This window comes from Epargyreus clarus, unplaced genomic scaffold (assembly GCF_041222505.1).
Source record: "Epargyreus clarus isolate Ecla_fem2 unplaced genomic scaffold, WU_Ecla_fem_2.2 ptg000019l, whole genome shotgun sequence".
Lineage (NCBI taxonomy): Eukaryota > Metazoa > Arthropoda > Insecta > Lepidoptera > Hesperiidae > Epargyreus > Epargyreus clarus.
The window spans coordinates 13451625-13473644 of NW_027332227.1; the positions used below are offsets into that span (position 1 = coordinate 13451625).

General features: G+C 33.1%; 1 protein-coding gene across 4 annotated transcripts in view; it reads left to right on the forward strand.

The window, feature by feature from the left end:
• Cad96Ca (tyrosine kinase receptor Cad96Ca) overlaps positions 1–22020 on the forward strand; it is a 96258-nt gene that overhangs the window by 62998 nt on the left and 11240 nt on the right. For 3 of the 4 annotated variants that reach the window (XM_073083652.1, XM_073083654.1, XM_073083655.1), the window contains exons 4-8: positions 169–651; positions 854–961; positions 10090–10228; positions 11464–11615; positions 15922–16104. In XM_073083652.1, coding sequence (XP_072939753.1) covers positions 169–651; positions 854–961; positions 10090–10228; positions 11464–11615; positions 15922–16104 — 1065 coding nt within the window. The remainder of the gene's footprint in view (positions 1–168; positions 652–853; positions 962–10089; positions 10229–11463; positions 11616–15921; positions 16105–22020) is intronic. The other variant, XM_073083656.1, reaches the window with a different exon arrangement.

Consider the following 22020-nt stretch of genomic DNA (forward strand, 5'->3'; position numbering starts at 1 on the left):
TTAGAATTTTGTCCTGAGAACTCTATATAAGATTAATATTCATAATATTCGTTATGAAGAATTTTTATGAACGTGTAAATTAAACGCGCGCCAGACCGTAAATAGTAAGTTAGTTATAGTTGTATTATATTGTAATGTAAGTAACTTCTCTACGCATTTTTTTTTCAGGAAAATCGTTCGTACTCTCTTTGGGTAACTGTGTCCAGTGGCTCCACGATACCTCAACGAACAGAAGTTTTGGCAACGATTACAGACAACTTGGGCCAGAAGCCAAAGTTGCCACATCCACCGCCCTTTGCCCTTCCAACCTACCCAAATTTACCACTTCAACCAAAGTTTACGCGAAATCCGCAAACCACCAAAGCTACCGAAAAATTTATCGAAGAAACTACCGTACCTGAGACAACACCAATCACACTGAGTCCTCCGAATAGGCCTGATGATATTCCTGAACATAACAATTTAGTAGACACCGAAGAACAGAAAGGCAATAGTTCAAAAACTATCGAAGAAACGCCTATAAGCAATGAAGTCCCGTTGACAGTTATTCCATTGATAGCTATTGGTGGATTAGTTGTGATCGTAGCTGGAGTTTTTATTTATCTTTGGAAGAAGAATACAGAGAAACCAGGCAGCAAAAAAGATGATATGGTAAGTCCGAATAACATCACGCAGTTTTTACAAATAAAATGCATTAAAATCCATTACTTACATTAAATTTCGGGGTACATGAAAGCATACCAGGGCAAGCACGTCATGATTAAAAAAAATCTCAAACCATAGCAATTACGAGCCATAAATCATTGCATATCATATCTGAGCCATTCATTATAAATCCAATCGTTGTCCGCAGAACAAAGAATCAAGTGGCATCGTGCTACAAGATGCGAGAATCAACTTGTGGGAACGCCCACGCGCTTACTCGAACCGATACGAGTCCTGGGACAATGGCCATTTACAGGTCAGTTGTTGACCTTCTTAAAAGCTTCTTAAAGTACTACACTGCGTATCAATATTTAAACTGAAGGCTGAGGACTTTGGGGCGTAAACATCGCTTAGTTTTGAGTGTGACGTTTAAATACTTACTGGTTTTCACCTTATGGTTATTTTGACCGTAATCGTTTTAGAAGCATCTTCTCCTCAATAACTATGAAACAAAAGAAAAAATAAGAAATTCGGTAAACAATTAAAAGAAAATTCAATATTGAATTTTGAATATCAAAAATTCGTGATCTGTTTCGTTTTTGTCTAGTTATATAATATTCAAGAATTCTGTTGGACAAATACGGTCGGTTGTTTATCCATAACAAGCCAGAAATCACTGACAAGTCCATTAACGTTAATACCACAGATTAATAAATAGTTACTACGTTTAATACGGACGACTATTCTGATTGTCATATTTATGTTTTCGTTTTAAGGGTATCCATGATTTACAAATTGTATTACTCGTATAATGAGGTAGAAATCTTAAAAATCGTTGTGGTTTTTCAGTGTTGTGAAGTTCAAGACATAATGCGGCACACTAGCGAAATGCAAATTGGCAGTCCTCAAACTCGCTTCAGGTCTAATTTTTTTTAGAGATTTCTCAGTATTGTAATTTTTTTACGATGTTTTCCTTTACTTTTAAATCACGTTAAAGCTGTTCAAAGTGAATTCATTTTAAAATTATAAATTAAATTTTAGATACCATAATGAACATTCAAAGTTCAAGAACATTATCCCATGACCGTTTATTGGAATAAATCTTTAGTAGTTTCTTATTCGTTTTTCTTGGAATTACCAACGAAACTAAGGTCGTCCTACATCTACAGGGATTTTTTGCGTTCTATCAAATTGTGTTTAGTATCTTATAAAATAATATAATCATATATTTGTTTAACTTATAAAATTATACTTTCACACTCAGATAATTGAACCCGGTACCATCAGCGTGTTACACTGGTACAGTGACCTCTCCATCACGAGATTTGTTATTTTTTATCAATGTTTAATCCATTGATTCATGATTTCTAAGTTATATCCACCAAATTAAATTTGAAAAAAATACTCGTATCACGATTTTACCGTTACTTCCTCTTATCAAACAGTTATTTGTAGAGTCAATTTATTTTAGGATCCTTTGTAAACAAAATCACAATATTTTTACGTTATCTTTTATACTGTTTCAGATAAAAAGCAGGAAATATGTTAAACGGTTTATAAATATCGGGGATATTACAAAAAATACACATAGAATTTTTTAAAATAATCAATTTCAATTCCTTTTTAGCAAAAAGGCGTAGTATTTCACTTGAACTAACAATTTTAAGGTTGTAAGTATAGATAGAGCAGTGTTTTCTTGGTACTATTCCACACCTAGACATAAGCCTCATCTCTCTGGGCAAAACTTGCACCTACAGCAAGGTTCGTAGATAACAAAATGTATATACCTTTCTACATACTTTAAATTCAAGGTTGCTGGCGCAGAAGAATAAATATTCCCGTACTAGGATTTTTAAGTGTCGAGGGTGCCATTAACACACATAACAAATAAATAATTTGTTTCAGTGGCAAACGAAATTTTGATTACTTTTCGGTTTTCTTAACAGATAAGGCCAGATCCCCAAAAGTTATATTGGAATATTGGCCCGAAACTTTACGAAAATATCATAAGAAACCAGCCTATTCTTCGGATAAAATTGTGTTATGAGCAAGAATGTAATATGCCCGTTAGTTTTGCAAAAAACTACAGATGTATCACCTTTCGTTTATTCCGACCTAACTTCTAATATCATTTCACGCCTAGATGAACACATTTTATCTGTGAAGCCTAGTACATGTTTTTCCTAGGAAAGTATACGTTTAATACGTCCAGTGGTTTTAGTGTAGGTTTACTGTTTTCGGAAACAGTTTTTCTTACATATCCTCTTTAATAAGTGGGTAGGATTAGGTCTAGGTCGTTTATATCTAAAGCTGTTTATAAGTAAATTGTATATTTATTAGTTTTATATTATATTCTATACATTTGTATTTCTATTTACTGCGTATATATTTTATATGACTACGAAGGATACTGTTTTTCGAGCGTAAATATGTATGTATAGCCCAAACGGCTAGTGTCCTTGGATTCATCTAAGTGTTATAAGTGATTTGGCTATATTTTTAAGCAGTCTCTTTTTCTTTTTTTATAATATTTAGGTTTATTTACATCATTAAGCTAGTATATGAGGATGCAACGAGTAAGTGTATAACCGCCAATGAACATCTGTATTCAACGCCAAATACGATTGGGCTTCTTACTCTTGTTGACTAAGTTGAAACGCCTCTTGTTTTACCTTATGACATTTCAAACAAACAGGCGTAACGCGAAGTATGCTGTTATAATACAAATATAGCACGAGAGGTCTTGCACTTTCAAAATCGATTTCTATAAAAAATAATTTGAATAACATAGTAACGTCATATATTCATATGCGATAGCATAAATTGTATACAAAAATATATAAAGTGATAAATGGAGAACGTCCAAAATGGAAAAATATCCCATCGTTCACAGGCTTCAAACACCATAACACTTATGTAAATGTTATGGTAAACAGGATAAAGGATGAGATTCTTTCGTGTAAAAACGCGGTCATAAGTTTTGTTCTGCAAAAGGTGATCTTATCACGAATAAATATGTATACCATATTATTAGATAAATTCTTATTCCTTTAAAATAATGCTAAATTGTGAAAAATCGATTTCATGCCAATATATATGACGGGAATACGAAGTAGTCTTCTTTCAACTGGTTTAATATTTATAATATAATATACTAGCTTTTACCTGCAACTTCGCTTGTGGTCAGAGGTTTACATCTATCCCTCAGGAACGGTACTATTTTTCGGGATAAAAGGTACCCTACGTCCTTGTCTGAACTCCTGGCACCGCGTGTACAAACTTCATGACAATCTTCACTTACGACAAATTCACGTTCGTATTTATAATAAAACATAGGATATTACGATTAGAAGTTTAATGATCCCTAATAGATAAATTAAGGCGGAAAAATCTTAATTATTGTCGTCGAATATATCATTACAACCTATCTTCCTCATAATTAAAATAGAAGTTTTAATTAACGAAATGTCGTTATATCATAATCTTACTGTTGTATTCCGTTATATTCCTGTTCTATGACAGAACAACTCTGTTAACTTATAAAGTTGTGTGGAAACATGCTATTAATATCTTCGTAGATTTAAATCGTAGATACGCCGGCCTAAATGCGGCACCATCATAATCTGCACTACGATTCAGTGGAATCACTGAACTCAAATCAGAAGTTATTCAATAAATGGAAAAGCATACACATCAAATATAAAACATGGTTGTTGAAGTGATTCAATAGTCTTAAATAAGTAAATTATTTCGTACATACTTCATTAGCAAATAACTTAACAAAATGGCAAGTAGAGAAATAAAATAATACTATTTTTCTCCTGGTCTGACATTATCTGATATATGTAAATTTTGTCTTAAATATTCGATTGCAAGGCGCTTCAACTAATATAAATCTATGGTTACGCTAATTATGTACAAGTTCTGCGAGAAATTGAGCAATTTCAAATTCGTCCATTCCTTTGTGAATGTTACCCAAGTAGTGCTAAGCCAAGTGTAATCCGCCAGGTGGCGCTGCTTAAGTAAACACTTAATTACGTTAGCGTGCAATTAAAAATCGCGAAAAATAAGTATTCGTCCTCGTAAAGTTGCTTGTAGGTTGTGAAAACATCAAAAAGGACACAACTCGTGACAACAAGTGTTATCAAATGAACTGAAGGCCGATAAGTGAATAAAAAATAAAAATTAAAACTCCATCAGCTAAAAGTGATTATAAAAAGAAACAGTGCTTGACTTAAATAGACAATAATTAGTGCAAAATTACAATTAATGACAAATAATAACAAAAGCTATTGATAAAAGTGCATAATTTCTAATTAAATAGTGTAATAAACTCATTTGTGCTTCATAGTAAAGTAAAATTAGTGCGTCAATAAAAATGAATTAATGAGTGTAGTTTGAAATTAACACATCATTCAAACCACAAAATAACGAACTCGATGTACAGTTGCATATTATAAACTATAAACTATTACAAAGTTTCGACAATCTACGTAGCACAACTCTTGGTGTAATTGGACGAGCACGAATATACAGCACATTGCACGGCAGACCCTGAGTTCAAATCCCACAATCGGAAAAAAAAAAAAAAAAAAAATTTTCTGAACATAATTCTTCCTTCTATAAATATTTCTTCTAAAATTTATGTAATAAAATTTATTAAGACAAAATTTAAAAACAACAAGGAGTCTAACTTGTCAAAAATAAAATTGGCAATAAATTGATTTAACATGGAGGAGGAACAAAATATCACCTATAGAAAACGGAAAAAACATCTGTCATATGAATCTTTAAATACTAACTTCGGAGAACATTCATTCGTATCCATCGATTCTGATATTAATAAAAGCATGCCCGATTTATCTACGTGGGACGGAAATGAAAATCACTATAAAGAAGAAATGAAATTATTAGAAATTAAGTTGGAGAGCGCAAATAAAGAGATTGAAAATCTTATTATTGAAAACAGGACACTACAAATAAAAATTTTAGAACTACAAAAGAAAATTAAAGATTTAATCCACGTATTAGGTACTCCAAGCTCAAAAACCACTCGTAGTTTAATAACAAGAAAAGATTTGGCCAAGAGAAACACTAGTAACAACGTAGGCGACGATAAATGCGGAGAAAAAGAGTCAACCAACAATTTCTCACAACAAACTCACAAAGTGTCACAAATATCATCAGATTTAAATAAAACCATCGAGAGAAAAATTTGTATATTTGGGGGTCAACAATGTGTGGATTTGGCGTCTAAACTATTATACATAAGGATGGATTCAAAATACAATAAATATGATGTAAGATCGACTACGAAACCATATGCACCAAGTCAGGAAATACTAAAAGAATGTTTTAATAATAACTTTGGAAAGCAGGATAAAATTGTTCTTTCTATTGGAGAAAATGATAGTAATCCTCTAGAAATAATATCTCTATTATACACCACACTAATGAAATTGTCAGACTATAGGGTATTCTTGTTACAAACTACCTGTTAAATCCTTATTTAAATGTGAATAAACTTAACTATGAACTTAGATTAGCATGCCAACATTTCAAAAATTGTAAATATATTGAATTTAACAAATTTATGTATTCATTAAGCGACATACAAAACGATATCTGCTATAGACTAAATTTTAATATAGATTGTATTGACTATGAAGAGACTTATATTGTAAATAGGCAGGAAAAAATTAAACAACACGGAGCACGGACACGGGTTAACACCAGTAGTACTGAGTTTAAAAATAAAAAAGGTACTATCGATTACCTCTTCCACAAATTGGCTAATAAAAATCAGATCTGTACAGAACCTAATAAACAGAAAAAAGGAACCATACCCTATTATTTTAAATCTCTCAAAGTATCTAGAAATAACGTAACTAAAACTTCCGAAATAAAAAGCGAAACACTATTGAATAAAGATTTTTTTCGTTCCTAAATCATCAAATAACTATTTCCGTCTACTACATCAAAATATAGCTAGTATCTTAACAAAAAAGGATTTATTAGAAACAACTTTATTGCAGTTGCATGATGAGGACATGCAACCGGATGTTATTTGTCTCTCGGAAACATTTTTAAAAAAAGGCCACGAAAATAATTTAAATATGATAGACTACATACTGGCTTCAAATTATTCCAGAGATAAACAAAGAGGTGGAGTGTGTATATTACTTAAAAAAGGAATTTCATTTGTCACTTTACCATATATTGATCAACTATCAATGCCAATGAACTTTGAATGCTGTGGCCTTGAAGTTGTAGAATGTAACTTAATAATTATTTGCTTGTATAGGACTCCAAATTCAGATCCTAAAATATTCTTTAGAAAATTAGAGAAACTTCTATATCTAATCTCCAAAAAAGTTAATAAAAAAATAATAATAACCGGTGATACTAATATTAACATTTTGAATTATAACAACACTACCCAAGAATATTTAGATCTAATAAAAAGCTATAACTTCACTATGCATATTACGGAAGCAACTCGGAGAACATCATGCTTAGATCATATAATTAGCAATATAAAAAATGCTAAATCAACTGTATTGAATTTAGGACTTTCAGATCATGAGACTGCACAAATGTTATACTTTTCACACAAAAAAAAATTGCAACTTTTTAAACACTTTTATATTTTCAAAAGAGATTTAAGTAACGAAAATCTAAATATCTTCCAAAAACATATTAGTAGCCTGTCATTTTTCGAAGTTTACAATGAGAAGGATTTAAATGTAGCATTCAAAAATTTCCATGACCTAACTTGTTTATTGTTCAAACTATGTTTTCCATTAATTAAAATAAAAGTCAGTAATGTATATAAAAAACAAAAATGGGTAACAAAGGGCATTAGGTTAAGTTGTAATACTAAAAGAAATTTAAGGTTAAAATACTATAAACGTAAATGTAATGAAAATAAAAAAACAATACTTAATATACTCAAAGCTATTAAAGCAATGTATTAACAAAGCAAAAAGAAATATTAATAAAACGTTTGTGATAAATAGTAAAAACAAATGTCAAGCTTCATGGAAAATCATTAAAGATGAGATTGCTGTGACCCAGAAATCTAAACAAATTGATGAATTATTTTACAATAATCAGAACATCACTGACCCTAAATTAATATCTATGACACTAAATAATTATTTCATTGACATTACAACTAATAATCCTTCAAATAAATCAAATCAATCTTATAAAATGACAAATAAAATTAGCAGCTCTATGTATCTTTATCCCTGCACAGAGACTGAAATTAGAAATATTATTCAGTTCCTAAATAATTCAAATGCGGTTGGATATGATGAAATACCTACAAAAATAATTAAAAAATGTACTGATCAATTCACGCCAATATTAACCTACTTGGTAAATTTATCATTTGAAAATGGAATTTTTCCAGAAAATCTCAAGAAATCGGTAATAAAACCTATTCATAAAAAAGGAGATAAGAAAAACGTGCAAAATTATCGTCCAATAACACTTATTCCAGTCATCGCCAAGATTTTTGAAAAAGCAATGGCGAATAGACTTCTAAAGTACTGGAATAAATTCAATATAATAAAAGGTGAACAACATGGATTTCAAAAAGGAAAATCAACTGTTCTTGCTGGATTTCACTTAACAAATAGTATTATCAATAATCTAGATAAAAAAAATAATGTTGCAGTCTTATTTTTCGATATGACAAAGGCTTTTGATTTTGTCTGGCATAAGAAACTTTTAGAAAAAATGGAATCATACGGTATAAGAGGACTAGGATTGCAATGGTTAGAATCATATTTGGAAAACAGAATGCAAAGAGTAGATATAAACAAAATTAGCAAAAGTAATATTATGTTACAGTACTCGTCTGAATACAAACGTAATAAAAATGGTGTTCCACAGGGAAGTGTCCTAGGTCCCTTATTATTTCTAATGTACATCAATGATCTTCCTGAGGTAACAAAATATCAAAGTGTACTATTTGCTGATGATATCTCTGTAATTGTAACTTGTGAAAAATACAATGACATTAATGAATTTGAATGTAATATAAATAATACAATTCAATCTATTATTACATATTTGACTAATAATAATTTGACAATCAATTTATCAAAGACAAACTATATACAATTTAAAACAAAAAATAAAATTATTAATAAAATTAATGTAAGTTACAATGGACATAATATACAAAAAGTCGAAAACACAAAATTTCTGGGAATAACATTAGATTCTTATTTAAATTGGGCTCCTCATATAGAAACAATATGTGACAAAATAAATAGATTCGTATTCGTACTGAGAAGGCTTAGACAAACTGCCACATTAGATACGGCTTTAGCAGCATATCATGGTTATGTAGCCTCAAACCTTAGATATGGCATCCTATTATGGGGCAACTCCTCTTCGGTAAAAAGAGCTTTTATAATACAGAAAAAATGCGTCAGAGCAATATGTGGCGCTTCCCCAAGTGATTCATGTAGACCGCTATTTAAAAAATTAAATATACTAACTTTAACAGATATATACATCCTGGAAACATGTAGTTTCGTAAAAAGGCATAAAAATATTTTTAGAACAGCCAAGGAAATTTATCTTAAAAATACAAGAAATCCTGACAGACTGGTTTTTCCTGACCCACCACGTACATCCCTGCTCCTAAATAATGCATACAGCATGTGTATAAAAATGTATAATAGACTGCCTGATACTTTTAAAAATGTACCGGAAAAATTGTTTAAGTTAAAACTTAAAAAATTCTTATTAGAACATAACTTTTATGACATTCGTGAATTTATGACATTTAATATAAATTAGTTAACGTTTAATATAGTAATAATATATAATGTAATGTTAAATCTTTGTTGAATTAACTGTATTTAATTATAATGAAATTGAATTGTAATATTAAAATATTAGATTAAGAAAACAATTATGTATTAACTAAAATTTTGCATACCTCTAAGAGGTGTAATATAGAGGACAATTTTTATGATATAACAACTGTATACCTATATTAAGCAAAATAAATGATTTGATTTGATTTGCTAATTATATATACAAGAAGAAAGTTATCGTATGAACGAGAATATTTGGTAGAACACGTACATAATGTGTTCTCATTTAGTTCTTTTGGATATAAAATGCGTGAAATAGAATGGATTCGGATATAGAACCTTTATGAGTAACTTAATTTAAATTTAAATAAAAATATAGATAGTAAAAATAAAAGATAACTAAAAAAAATAAGTATTTTTTCAAAAGATAAACATTTACAAAACAAATAATTTAAAGCTTTTATATTCGTTTCTCCTAATTAAAAACTTGATTTACTTCAGGAGTATTATGGTGACAAAGTTGGTAATTTTCTTCTATTTAATGAGTACTGAGTAAAATATTTTCTGTCATTCTTTTTTACTAACTACATAACATTTTCCACAGCTCTCAGAAGAAACCACAATCAGCAAAGAGGAACCACAGGACGAATGGGAGTTCCCGCGGCATCGCTTGAGGATCTTCAACATCGTCGGCGAGGGAGCCTTCGGGCAGGTGTGGCGGGCGCAGGCTATTGACATTGATGGTATGTTGGATTTCATGGATATATCCTGGGGAGTTACCGTGCTTATTTTAGTAGAAATAGAAATAGTTGAAAATGATGTCTTGCCTTGGAAGGGTGTGGATGTTGGCTGTTTCGTAAATGAGGCGACCATAATAATCTGCAAGAGTGGCAAGGGATCCGTAATATTGACTTCAAGTAGAACCTCTTTTCTATATGGCATTCATTAGGTATACATGTCCACCGGGCAGCATATGACTTACCATCAGGTGGACTACATGCTCTTTTGCATATCTCTTTAATTTACAGAAAACTTCAAATGTTAATCGAGAATTAGGGGTTAGGCCTGACCCCGAGAATTAGTGGAGAATTATCTCTACTAACATTTGTTTAATTGATCGAATTTGTTACGATTAAAGCAAATTATTCTTGTAAATATTTACGAATAGTTGGGGAATGAAAGTAATTGATTCTAGCGATTAGATAATAGCTTTGCAAACGAGCTTTTCGTTTATTGATACTTTGAAACTATTCTAGTAGTTTGAAATTAGTTTAGTAGAAAAACTAGTCAAAATTTACCTAATTACATGTTTTGTGAAGTATTTACCTAATTACACGAAAAAATTACCTACTTACACATATTATATTTAAAATTAGTTAAAAAAAAATAGTTTATTTTCCTCGTAAACAACATTAGAGGCAGTAAAAGTGTTTTAATTCCTTCGTTAGTATTTTTCCGTTAATTACGAGCATTATATTTTGAGCGTAAACTGAAATTTAATTATGCGGATATAATACGGTTAGGAATTAGCAATTAAATTACAGTTTAGTAGTATTAATTTTTTGTATTGCCAAGATCTGTGGCAATAAAAATATACATAAGAAAAACATAAAAAAATAGACACATAAAATAAAATTAAAGTAATTTATGTAATTAAAAAATGTAGGGTGGTTCTGTCTGATTTAACTGCAGAGGATTCGGCTACATCCTCTACAGCAATATGGTTATATAGCTTTACCATGGCAATTACTGTTAAGTATTGTTGTATTCTGGTTTGATGAGTGTGATAAGGACGTTTTCGTGAGGCATTCCAACTTGGCCTTCAACGATAGCAACTTATTTGTAACTGACCTCAGATAGGATTGCAATCATGACAAATGTATTTGCGATTAATTTAAGATGTCCATTGACATTTTTGACCATTTATTTGAATATCCTAATATTTTTGTACTTTTATTTATAAATTATCTTTTTACAGGCAAAAAAGGAGAACAAACGGTAGCTGTGAAAACTCTGAAAGAAAATGCATCGGAAAAGGAAAAAACGGACCTGGTGCAAGAATTGACTGTGATGAAAAATCTGGGGACACATCCAAATGTAGTGAGACTCATAGGATGCTGTACAGATAAGGTAAAATATGTAATATCTTTCTGAAGCGAGAACAGCCCCGCTTGAATCAAAACTCATCAACAAAATTAAGCAATGCCGAACTCGATCCAGAGGTTGGGTGGGTGACCGCTGGAATATTTCATTCGTGCTTTTATATTGTTGTCAGTTATGACTATTGGATAGATCACGTTAACGTTTGTTTCGTAGTATACTAACTACAGAGGCGGCCGGGTTTGATTCCCGACCAGCCAGGCATACGTCTCATGAATTTTCTAATTACCGTTCTGTGGGATCTTCTTGTTTGTGTGTGTATACCAATAGTATATATGACAAAGAATTGTAGGACTTTGCTACGGTTAATTTAATCAATATGTTTCCGAGAGAACCGAATTTTCAGTCTTCATTTTATTTCTAAGAAGTTCTCAAAGTTACGTGAGGTCTACCATTCCACATTTGGAATATGCAAATTTTCATTTTGAGACGAAATCTGGCTGGCCAACACAAACAATAATAGATTGATTTTGTTGCGCATGTAATTTAATCCGACTGCGGAAGGTAAATTTTTTTGAGCGTATGTTACATATGTATGTCTCATTATTTGGCACAGTCTTAAGCCGGGTACACATTGGTGCAATGTAACATGTAATGCAACATGCAATGCAAGAATTTGACGTCCACATTGCTGCAATGTATCATGTAGTAACAGAATTCCCATAGTGTAGACGCCTTGCGCGCACGAACCGCGTCTACTACGCGCACGAACAGATTGTTGCAACTCTTGCGCGTAGCGACCCGAAATTTGTCGGTTTTTTCCCCGAACACAAAGAGGCGCGCAGTATGCGCGGAGCGTCAGTGTGGACAGGTTGTGTGGTGTGTACGGCTAGACGCGCGCGAACATGGAACAAGACGACGCTACTGCGGCGGAGGAGGCGGTTACATTTACGTGGAGTGAAGAAAAAGTGCTTCAATTAATTGAAGTGTACAGATCAAAGGAAATTTTGTGGAATCCACAACATGAGAATTTTTATAAAAAACATTTTAAAGAGGATGCATGGATGGAAATTGCTAATTTGATGGAAACAACACAAGAAAAATGTTACAGTAAAATGATTAGTATTTTATCATCCTACCGTCGTGAAAAAGCGAAGGAAAAGAAATCGAAAGGAACAGGAAAAGGTAAATAAATAATAATAATTTACTATTTATTATTTATTCATATACTTTATTCTTAGTACAATCGTAGGTTAGAAACCGCAAAAATGTTTGTGTATTGAAATGTAAATTGGCATAGCCGACTAATATTGAAATTGGCTTTTTTCTCTACAAAATGACAACTTTGACAACAACTACAATATTTTAATGGATTGAAATCACAAATTAATTATTAAATATTATTAATTATTATTAGTCAAGTTTACTTAAAAACAACTATGTTTAAAACTGACTGAATTATGTTTTTTATTTAATTTTTTTCATGATTATTATTTTATTTTTTCAGATGCCTCGGAGACATACAAAAGTCGATGGTTTGCCTTTGATTCTTTGAAGTTCTTGGACAACCGTAACAAACCGAGAAAGAGAACGAACACGGTAAGTAAAACTGGATTGATTCTTTTACGAACATCTGTCTTGCCAATGAACCTTCCCTTCTTTCATAAAATAATCGGAGAGCTCATCTCTTAACGCATTCAAATGTGCAGGCGATCGTCGAGGAATATTTCTCATAGGTAGTAGTGATCTCATATCTTCATTATTTTGCCTACGTGTGTCTTCATTCGTAACTTCATCTTCAGTGTCATTCATATATGTATTTCTAGAGTGACGTCTCAAATAATTATGTAAAAGGACAATTGCCATAACCACTAGCTCAGCTTTATCAGGCTGTAAAAGCATTGGTTTTCTGAGAACTCTAAAGACAGACGATATGATACCAAATGCATTTTCAACAGTTCTTCTGGCTCTGCTTAGCCTGTAGTTGAATACTCTCTTTGAAGTGCCTTTTGGATGTGCCCCAGCATATGGTTTCATCAGATTTTCACTTAAAGCAAAGGCACTATCACCCACAAAGAAATATGGTATTGGAATATGTCTCCGTGGGAGTGAATCAGGTGATGGAAGGTTTATTGTACGATCTTCTATCATTTCACAGAGTTTTGTATCTTTAAAGATGCCACCATCTGAAATCCTTCCTTGGCATCCCACATCTACAAATAGAAAATTATAATCGGCGTCAACCAAAGCAAAAAGAACGATGCTAAAGAAGTTTTTATAGTTGTAGAATTCAGTTCCACTTTTGATAGGTGCCTCAAGCACAACATGTTTTCCGTCCAGTGCCCCTAAACAGTGTGGAAAATTCCACTTCTCTTCAAACTGTTTGCTTATGTTCAACCAAGTTTCTTCTGTCGTTGGAAGCTAAAACAAAAAACTTTTATTTAATTTATGGCTACGAGACAGTCATTGTACTTAGTAGCCCAACACTCGCTGGTGACAATTTTTGAGGTGCCATTATAGTGAGCATCTCTTGATTTTATTGCTAGCTATATTGAACTAGACTAAAAAACGAACTAAATATTTAGTCGTTTCGACATTTGTCCATCGGTGCCACGATACCTACCTTCCTGGAGAGTTATATCTACTATCTAGTAGTTTATATCAAGAGATGGGACCTACAGTTATAAATTATTTTTATGTTTTTCAGGAGGCGGTTCAACAACCGATTAATGAAGAAAATCTGCAGAACGAATTTGCTACTCCACGTACACGGTATGAACCTACGCGAGCTAAACAAGCAAAAAAAGATGAAAGCAGCAGTGTACTGGCCGATGTAGTGGGCATATTACAAACTACTGCCAATAAGTTGGGAAATTCAGGCGCTCCAGATTTAACTACAACTTTCGCTTCCTATATATCAGCTAAAATGAATACTTATTCCCTTCAAACCAGGAATTCGGTCGAACATGGAATTTTTGAAATTTTGATGAAGGCTGACAGAGGTTATTATGAATCATCATATCGACAGCAGGATAACTACCCCAGTTCATACCAAGAATCCTATTATGCATCACAGAAGAAAGGACAAGATTATGTGGATCTGACCGGATATGTTAATCGTCCTGGAACTTCCGGATTTAATCGTCCCTCGCCTTCCGCGCAAACTCCAGATACAAATCAAGCCGGACGCTATGGCTATACCACGGCAAGGAACGAAGAATATATGAACCAACAGCCATCGTCTGTAACGTCACTAGAATCTAACCAATCCTATGACGACTTTAATGATTTGATGTGATAATACTGTTCTTTAACTTTTTACTGTTTTATTAAGAATAAAACTTACCTTGATATAATCTTTTAATTCCTCAATTATGGCGGAGCATACTTCTGTAATAATGCCACTTATGGCTTGTTTTGATACTCTGAAGGTATACTGTAAACTTGTGTAAGAGTCACCACTAGCTAAAAAACGAAGTGTTATTGCCAGTCTGTCTTGGATTGAAATTGGAGCCCTTAACTGTGTGCGATTCCGAAAAATTCTTGGTCCGACTAATCTGAGTAGATCTTCAAATGTCGTTGGACTCATCCTTAAGAAATTTTGAAATTGTCCAGTTAATCTCATATCGGCCATTAGTTTTGCACCAGCTCTCTGACTATACAACTCTGTACGCCACCAACGTCGATGTCTTCTGCGTTTTATCACATGATTCACTATTAATAATGAAGCACTGACTATCATCAGAGCCCGCAATTGGTCGTCACGATCCATTCCTTTGCGTGTTCTTTAGCAGACTGAGCGATCCGTTCGCGCGCATCTCGGAAACAGATGTGAGTAGGTACATGCGCGGTTCGTGCGCACGTTGTGCGCGCCCCGCGTCTACACTGATGCAATGCTCGTTTCGTGTTGCATTGCATGTTGTGTTGCAGCAGTCTGTACCCGCCCTTAGAACCCAAACTTGATCTTTTGCTTATGAGGTGTCTAAATTGTGAGAGGGACATAGGGTACATTACTTTTTAGTTAATTATTTTTAAAACATTCAGATTTTTTAATCTTAAAATAATTACTATCTTTACATGTCTTCACTACACAGAGAATCTTAGTTAGGGCTTGATAGAAAACATTTTTATATAATATAGGAGTAGCAGACGAGCTTACAGTCCACGTGATGGTAAGTGGCTACAGCTGCCCATGGACATCCGTAATCAACCCCAGATAGGATTAGATATTCCTACCTGAAGTCGGCCACAAATGCGCCACTACCCTGAGGACTAAGTCTTCCTTACCACACAAGTAGACTCTTTAGGTTTACTTTACATTTTCAATGTGTTACAGGAACCAACACTAGTAATAATGGAATTCGTGAGCCTGGGCAAGCTGCAGCAGTTCCTACGGGACTCCAGGGCGGAGAGGCACTACGGGAACACGCACGGAGGCAGCCAGTTCCTGACTTCGCGAGACCTGACGCACTTTGCCTTCCAAGTGGCGAGGGGTATGGACTTCTTGAGCGCCAAAGGGGTAAGAACATGGATCTTGACTAGTCACTGCTACAGATTATTTCAATCCAAAAGTAATCTATAAGGTCAAAAAGGGTTTTTGAGGTCACTTGCTGGGACCTGCTTTATTTGGTTTAAATGCAATCGGTCCTGTGCCTTCTGAATTCAATGGTATATCATTGTCTTCTTCAGAACATTGCTCTATCTCGTCAAGGGAGTCTGTACTCCTTTTACCTAAACATGGTCAATTATCCAGAACTTTTTTCCCAACAGTTAGTCCCTCGAGCAATATAAATTAATAATGTTTTCAATAACATTTTCATTTAAATTCTTAAATGTTGCATACAAATTATAGTTCATTTTATTTAAAAGTAAAAATACAATCTGCATTGTTTTCATATTTTGGGCGTAAGATATAAGATGGTAAAAATATTTTTCTGTTTTGTTAAATATACCAAAAATACAAATTAAAACCAACAAACACTCATACTAAATTGCTTATGTATTGTATAGAATCAAATGTATGTCCCGTTAGGTAACTAACCTTTCATACCCTAATTTAACTTGGAGGCAGTAACCGTTGCCTAGAATTGACTATGCATTATACATGTCGCATCTTCGAATTAGCACACGATCGCTCGTTCTATGAATAAAACACGTTTGCGCCAAACTTTGAACTTTAATCCTTTACTTATAAGTAACTTGTTATTTCCTATATCAACGACTTTCTAGTATCGTATTTTATATAGAATATTATTAAAAAAACGTCATATTTTAACGAGGGATATTTTATTAGAGTTTTGTTTATAATATTAAAGTATGTGAGCAAACATGCATCCCATTTATTTTTTATAATATAGGAGTAGCAGACGAGCATGTAGTCCACCTGATGGTAACTGGCAACTGCTGCCCATGGACATCTGTAATCAACCCCAGATAGGATTAGATATTCCTACCTGAGGGCGGCCACAGATGCGCCGCTACCCCTGAGGACTATGCTGGAACGCCTCGGAAAAGTATGTCTCCCTTACCACACCTTTCAAAACGGTATACAACAGCGCCTAACACTGCTGTTATGAGGTAGAAATAGGGGTGGCGGTGGTGCCGCCGGAGTCCAACCCCAAAGTGTTCTACCACCTTCCATTTGATGGCAAGTGGCTACTGCCGCCCAAGGACAACTGTGATCCACCCCAGATAAGATAGACATGACTAGAGTCCCACCTGAGGTCGGCCACAGATGCGTTAGTACTGAACTAAGTTGAAACGTCTCGAATTATTCTATACCTTCAAACCGTAGCACGGCAGCGCTGAATATTGCTGTTATTAGGGAGAAAAAGGTGTAGTGGTCGTGCCTACGAAGACGAACCACAGTTGGTTCTACCTTATAAATTTCACTGAAAAAAAGAATTATTTTCTTAATGAAGAATTTCATACACTTGTAATGTCAGATGTCATAAAATTTAATTTTATTTAAGATATATTATTTGGGGTTGATTTATTGATGTCCATATTGTCCATTGCGGTCACAGATTGCAGCAATGATCCCTAAACTAGTTTGCATGCTCGTTTATTGCTTCCATCGCAAAAACATATGTCGAATTTATTATACACGCAAATGAGTGAGATCGCAAAAAAGACGAGGTCTCGCGTATGCGACAAGGCCGAGGAGGGGTCGAAAAACTTGTACGACGTGATTTGTGAACGACTTTGACATAAGGCCCTTCTCCCACAGAGATAAATTCAAATTCAAAATATTTATTTCAAAGTAGGGCCGGGCCACATTTTTTGGAAGTTTATTGCATTATTATGAATTGATTTAATAATAAATGATAATAATATTAATTGCGTTATTATGAATTAATAGCAACATGCATTATTGAATTTAATTAATAATAATTTGTTATAACTTATGTAATAATTATTCCTGCTAACACTAGAAATAAGTTTCTTGCTAATAATATGGAATATTGAAAACTGACAAATAATTGAATTATAGTTAATTATATTATAGGTCGATATTTTGAAGGTGGCAGAACCCTTTGCGGTTCGACTCCGGCGGCACCACCGCCACACCAATTTCTGCCTCATAACAGCAGTGTTGAGCGCTGCTGTGTTCTGGTTTGAAGGGTGTGGTGAGGGAGGCATACTTTTCCGAGGCATTCCATATTAGTCCTCAGGGGTAGCGGCGCATCTGTGGCCGAGCACAGGTAGTAATATCTAATCCTATCTGGGATTGATTACATATGTCCATGGGCGGCAGTAGTCACTTACCATCAGAAGAACTGCATGCTCGTCTGCTACTCCTATATTATAAATAAAGGTCGCCTACTGATGCTATTCTATCCATTCGTAACTATGTACGTATTCGTATGATATGTTCGTGTGTCAGTCGCGTAGCTTGTGCATATCTTTGTGGGAGACGGGCTCAAGCCGATTACAGCCCTGTTTAATATATTTTCTAGCTTCTCTGTGCGGCTCCACATGCGTGCACAATTTCATATAATACCGTAATTCTATAACTATCGTCACTCTTAATGAAAATTACATGAAAAACAAACGAAACAAAATTATTTAAAAGTTTTTCGTATCTTTTTATTTACTCTTTATTGACCGTGTTAAAAACAGTGTGGTGCAAAAGGCGGACTTAATGCTAAATAGCATTATCCCAGTCAACCTTAGGGATGTGCAGAAAAATTGAAGGCGGTACGGTACAACTATACTAAAAATAATAATAATAATAAAAATGATAATAAATAGGAAATAAAATAAAATGAAACAAGTAATTAATTAAAAAATCAAAAAACCCGACTGCACTAGTAAAGCTGAAGTAGAATTTCCAAAAACGGAGAAATAGGCTTTTTGTTATTTTTATCCAGAGAGCCGAATACAAAGTTTCATAGTAGGTATCTGCTTCAAAATCAAGACTTTCTAACAATATAATCCTATTTTATCCTCGTATTGCTCATTTACGCTATATAAAGAACCTATGAGTAAAATTCCAGTACTCTAAAGTTCAGCGGTTTCCCTTTGCGTTGATCTTTATCACAGCAACACTACTCATTTAGTCAGACAGTCATCTCGATGAGTTATATGTATATATTATATAATGTATGTGTAATCTCTTCTACGAGTAAGTTCCTTTATTTCGATATCCTACTCGATAGGTTTGGTTAACTATTTTTTTAAATGTGCTACTATTTCGCAAAAACAATCCACCATTTACGCTCCATAAAATATATAACTTCAGTAATTCAAAGTTCCGGTCATTGTTTAACCTCGTATTGGGTAGAATTTCATTATTTTTATCCAACAAGCTAAATACAAAATTTCATAGTGATTGCTTCAAAATTGACAATTGTTTAAATGAACTTTTAACCCTTATTTTACCCTCTATGGGGTTAATTTTTCGGATGGGGATAAATAGGTGTGTCCTTGTTCCTATCCAGGAAGCCAAATACAAATTTTTGTAACAGTTGCTTCAAAATTAAAGGATTTCAAAAAAACTGTTTTCCCCTATTTTACCCTCTTAGGGGTAGAATTTCCAAAAGGCCTTTCTTAATACTTATTTACGCTATATAGCGAACCTTTGTGCAAAATTTCAGAACTCTAAGCTGAGCGGTTTTGGCTGTACTTTGATTTCTAAAAAATGAAAAAGTCATTTAATTAGTCAGTCAGTCAGTCATCTTGCTGTTTTATTTACATACAAATATGTTTTTATAATCTACGTTTAATTTACTTTCATTTGATACCCCACTCGATAGGTTCAGTTAACTTTTTGGAGTTTACTCCTTAAGAAACGATTTGAGTTATAAGGCCCGGTACGGAAATTTTATGAGGAGTAAAATCAAGTGTAACACGAAAAGTTGAGGCGTAACGTAGAAAGAGACAAACATATATATCCACACTGTTCGAATTCGGAGAGAGGTGAGGGGGCTGAGGGGTTGTTACTAACCACACTTGAATAAAAAGCACACTTATATGTTCCACTGAATATATATTAATAAATTTACAAGGGGCCTCTTATAGTATCTACGAAAGGTTCTCAACAGCGTGATTCAACGGCTGTTTTAGCAGCGCCATCTAGTTTAATATTACGGAACTATCATATACAAATTATTTGAATATTGAACACAAATTTGAATATTGAACACACACTTTACGCGCAACACCATAGAAGTCACTGAATAGAAATGTCATAATTTTATTTTTTTGTACTAGTGACATGAAGGAATGCGTTGTATCGGTAAAATAGGTTCACAGACTACATATTAAAAGTATTTTTAGCTTCAAATAAAACATAGATAATTTAAAATAAGCCAAATACGAATATATTAATGATCCATTACAATCCCTCCTTTTTATTACAATCATCATATCCTCTCAAAAAGGAAGTAGCGTTTTTAACCAAAATATGAATCAAGAGTGCTTTTATTAATTTAAAATACAGTAAGTTCAAATCCCATATGAAAGTAATTATTACAATAAAAATAATTAGCAATATATAAAACATTAAAACGTCATTAACTAATTTGTTTACATTTTTGCATAAATTAAGTTATAGGTTTGATCATTTATAAACACTGTGAAAAATATGAACATTGGCGCCATAATATGATTAACAATTTTTTAAGAACGTTTTTAAAGAAGAGTAACATATAAAATCAGTAAGCAATTGAATAAGATATAATATTAGCAAAATAAGTTTTTAACATAAAGAGGCTATTGTAAGTTACTGATATATTAATTTAACTTATAAAAATGGATGCATTATTGATCAGCACCATCTATCAACGATTTAAAGGTGGTAGAACCCTTTGCGGTTCGACTCCGGCGGCACCACCGCCACACCTATTTCTACCTAATAACTGCAGTGTTAAGCGCTGCTGTGTTCCGGTTTGAAGGGTGTGGTAAGGGAGACAGACTTTTCCGAGGCGTTCCAGCTTAGTCCTCAGGGGTAGCGGCGCATCTGTGGCCGACCTCAGGTAGGAATATCTAATCCTATCTGGGATTGATTACAGATGTCCATGGGCGGCAGTAGCCACTTACCATCAGGTGGACTGCATGCTCGTCTGCTACTCTTATAATATAAAAAAAAAAAAAAAGTATTATTTAATATTTATTACAGAATTATTGCTAATGAATTATGTTCAAAATAAGTTATATAAAATTAGCAATACGTTTTAAATGAATTCTAGAATTATAAAACATTCAGAAACAATCCAAATTACATATAATAACATGTTAATTGAGTCTCATATAAATTGCATCCGTAAATTGCAACAAGGATATTTTATAGATGGCAAAGAAATTATAATTATTAAGTTTTAAGTTATAAAACGTTTAACATTGTTTTAAATATAAATAATTATATTATATTAAAATTTACTTTAATATAAACAATTATATTAAGTTACCATTATAATATTTGGAACCAAAATACATAGATTGATAAACTTGCAAACTTACAATTTATAAAACTTGCCACTAGATGGCGCTACTATAGTTTATACCCATGCGCCCATATATACATCTATATACAACGTACATAAACAGCAACCTAACCATCAAGTTTTAATGTTTTGATTTTAAAGTTTTCTTGTATTTCTATGCATTGATACGTGTATTTTTATGTACTATTAAACAAATCATCAAGTGATTAAAGTTGGAAAAATATTTGAAAATATGCAAGAAATTGATTTAGATGATAATGAAGAAGAATCCAAAAAACACATGGATGCGGTTAATTGGTATTTTCTATTCGATATATATCATAATTATCGTTCGTAAGGAGTAAACTCCAATCGTGCGTCGTAGCTGACACACACACACTTTTTAATTATTTTTTTTTTAAATGTGTCACTATTTCGCGCCAAAAATTCGCCCTTTTAATTTTTTTTTTCTAACACCTATCTAAGGACACTCGGGTCATTGAGACAAA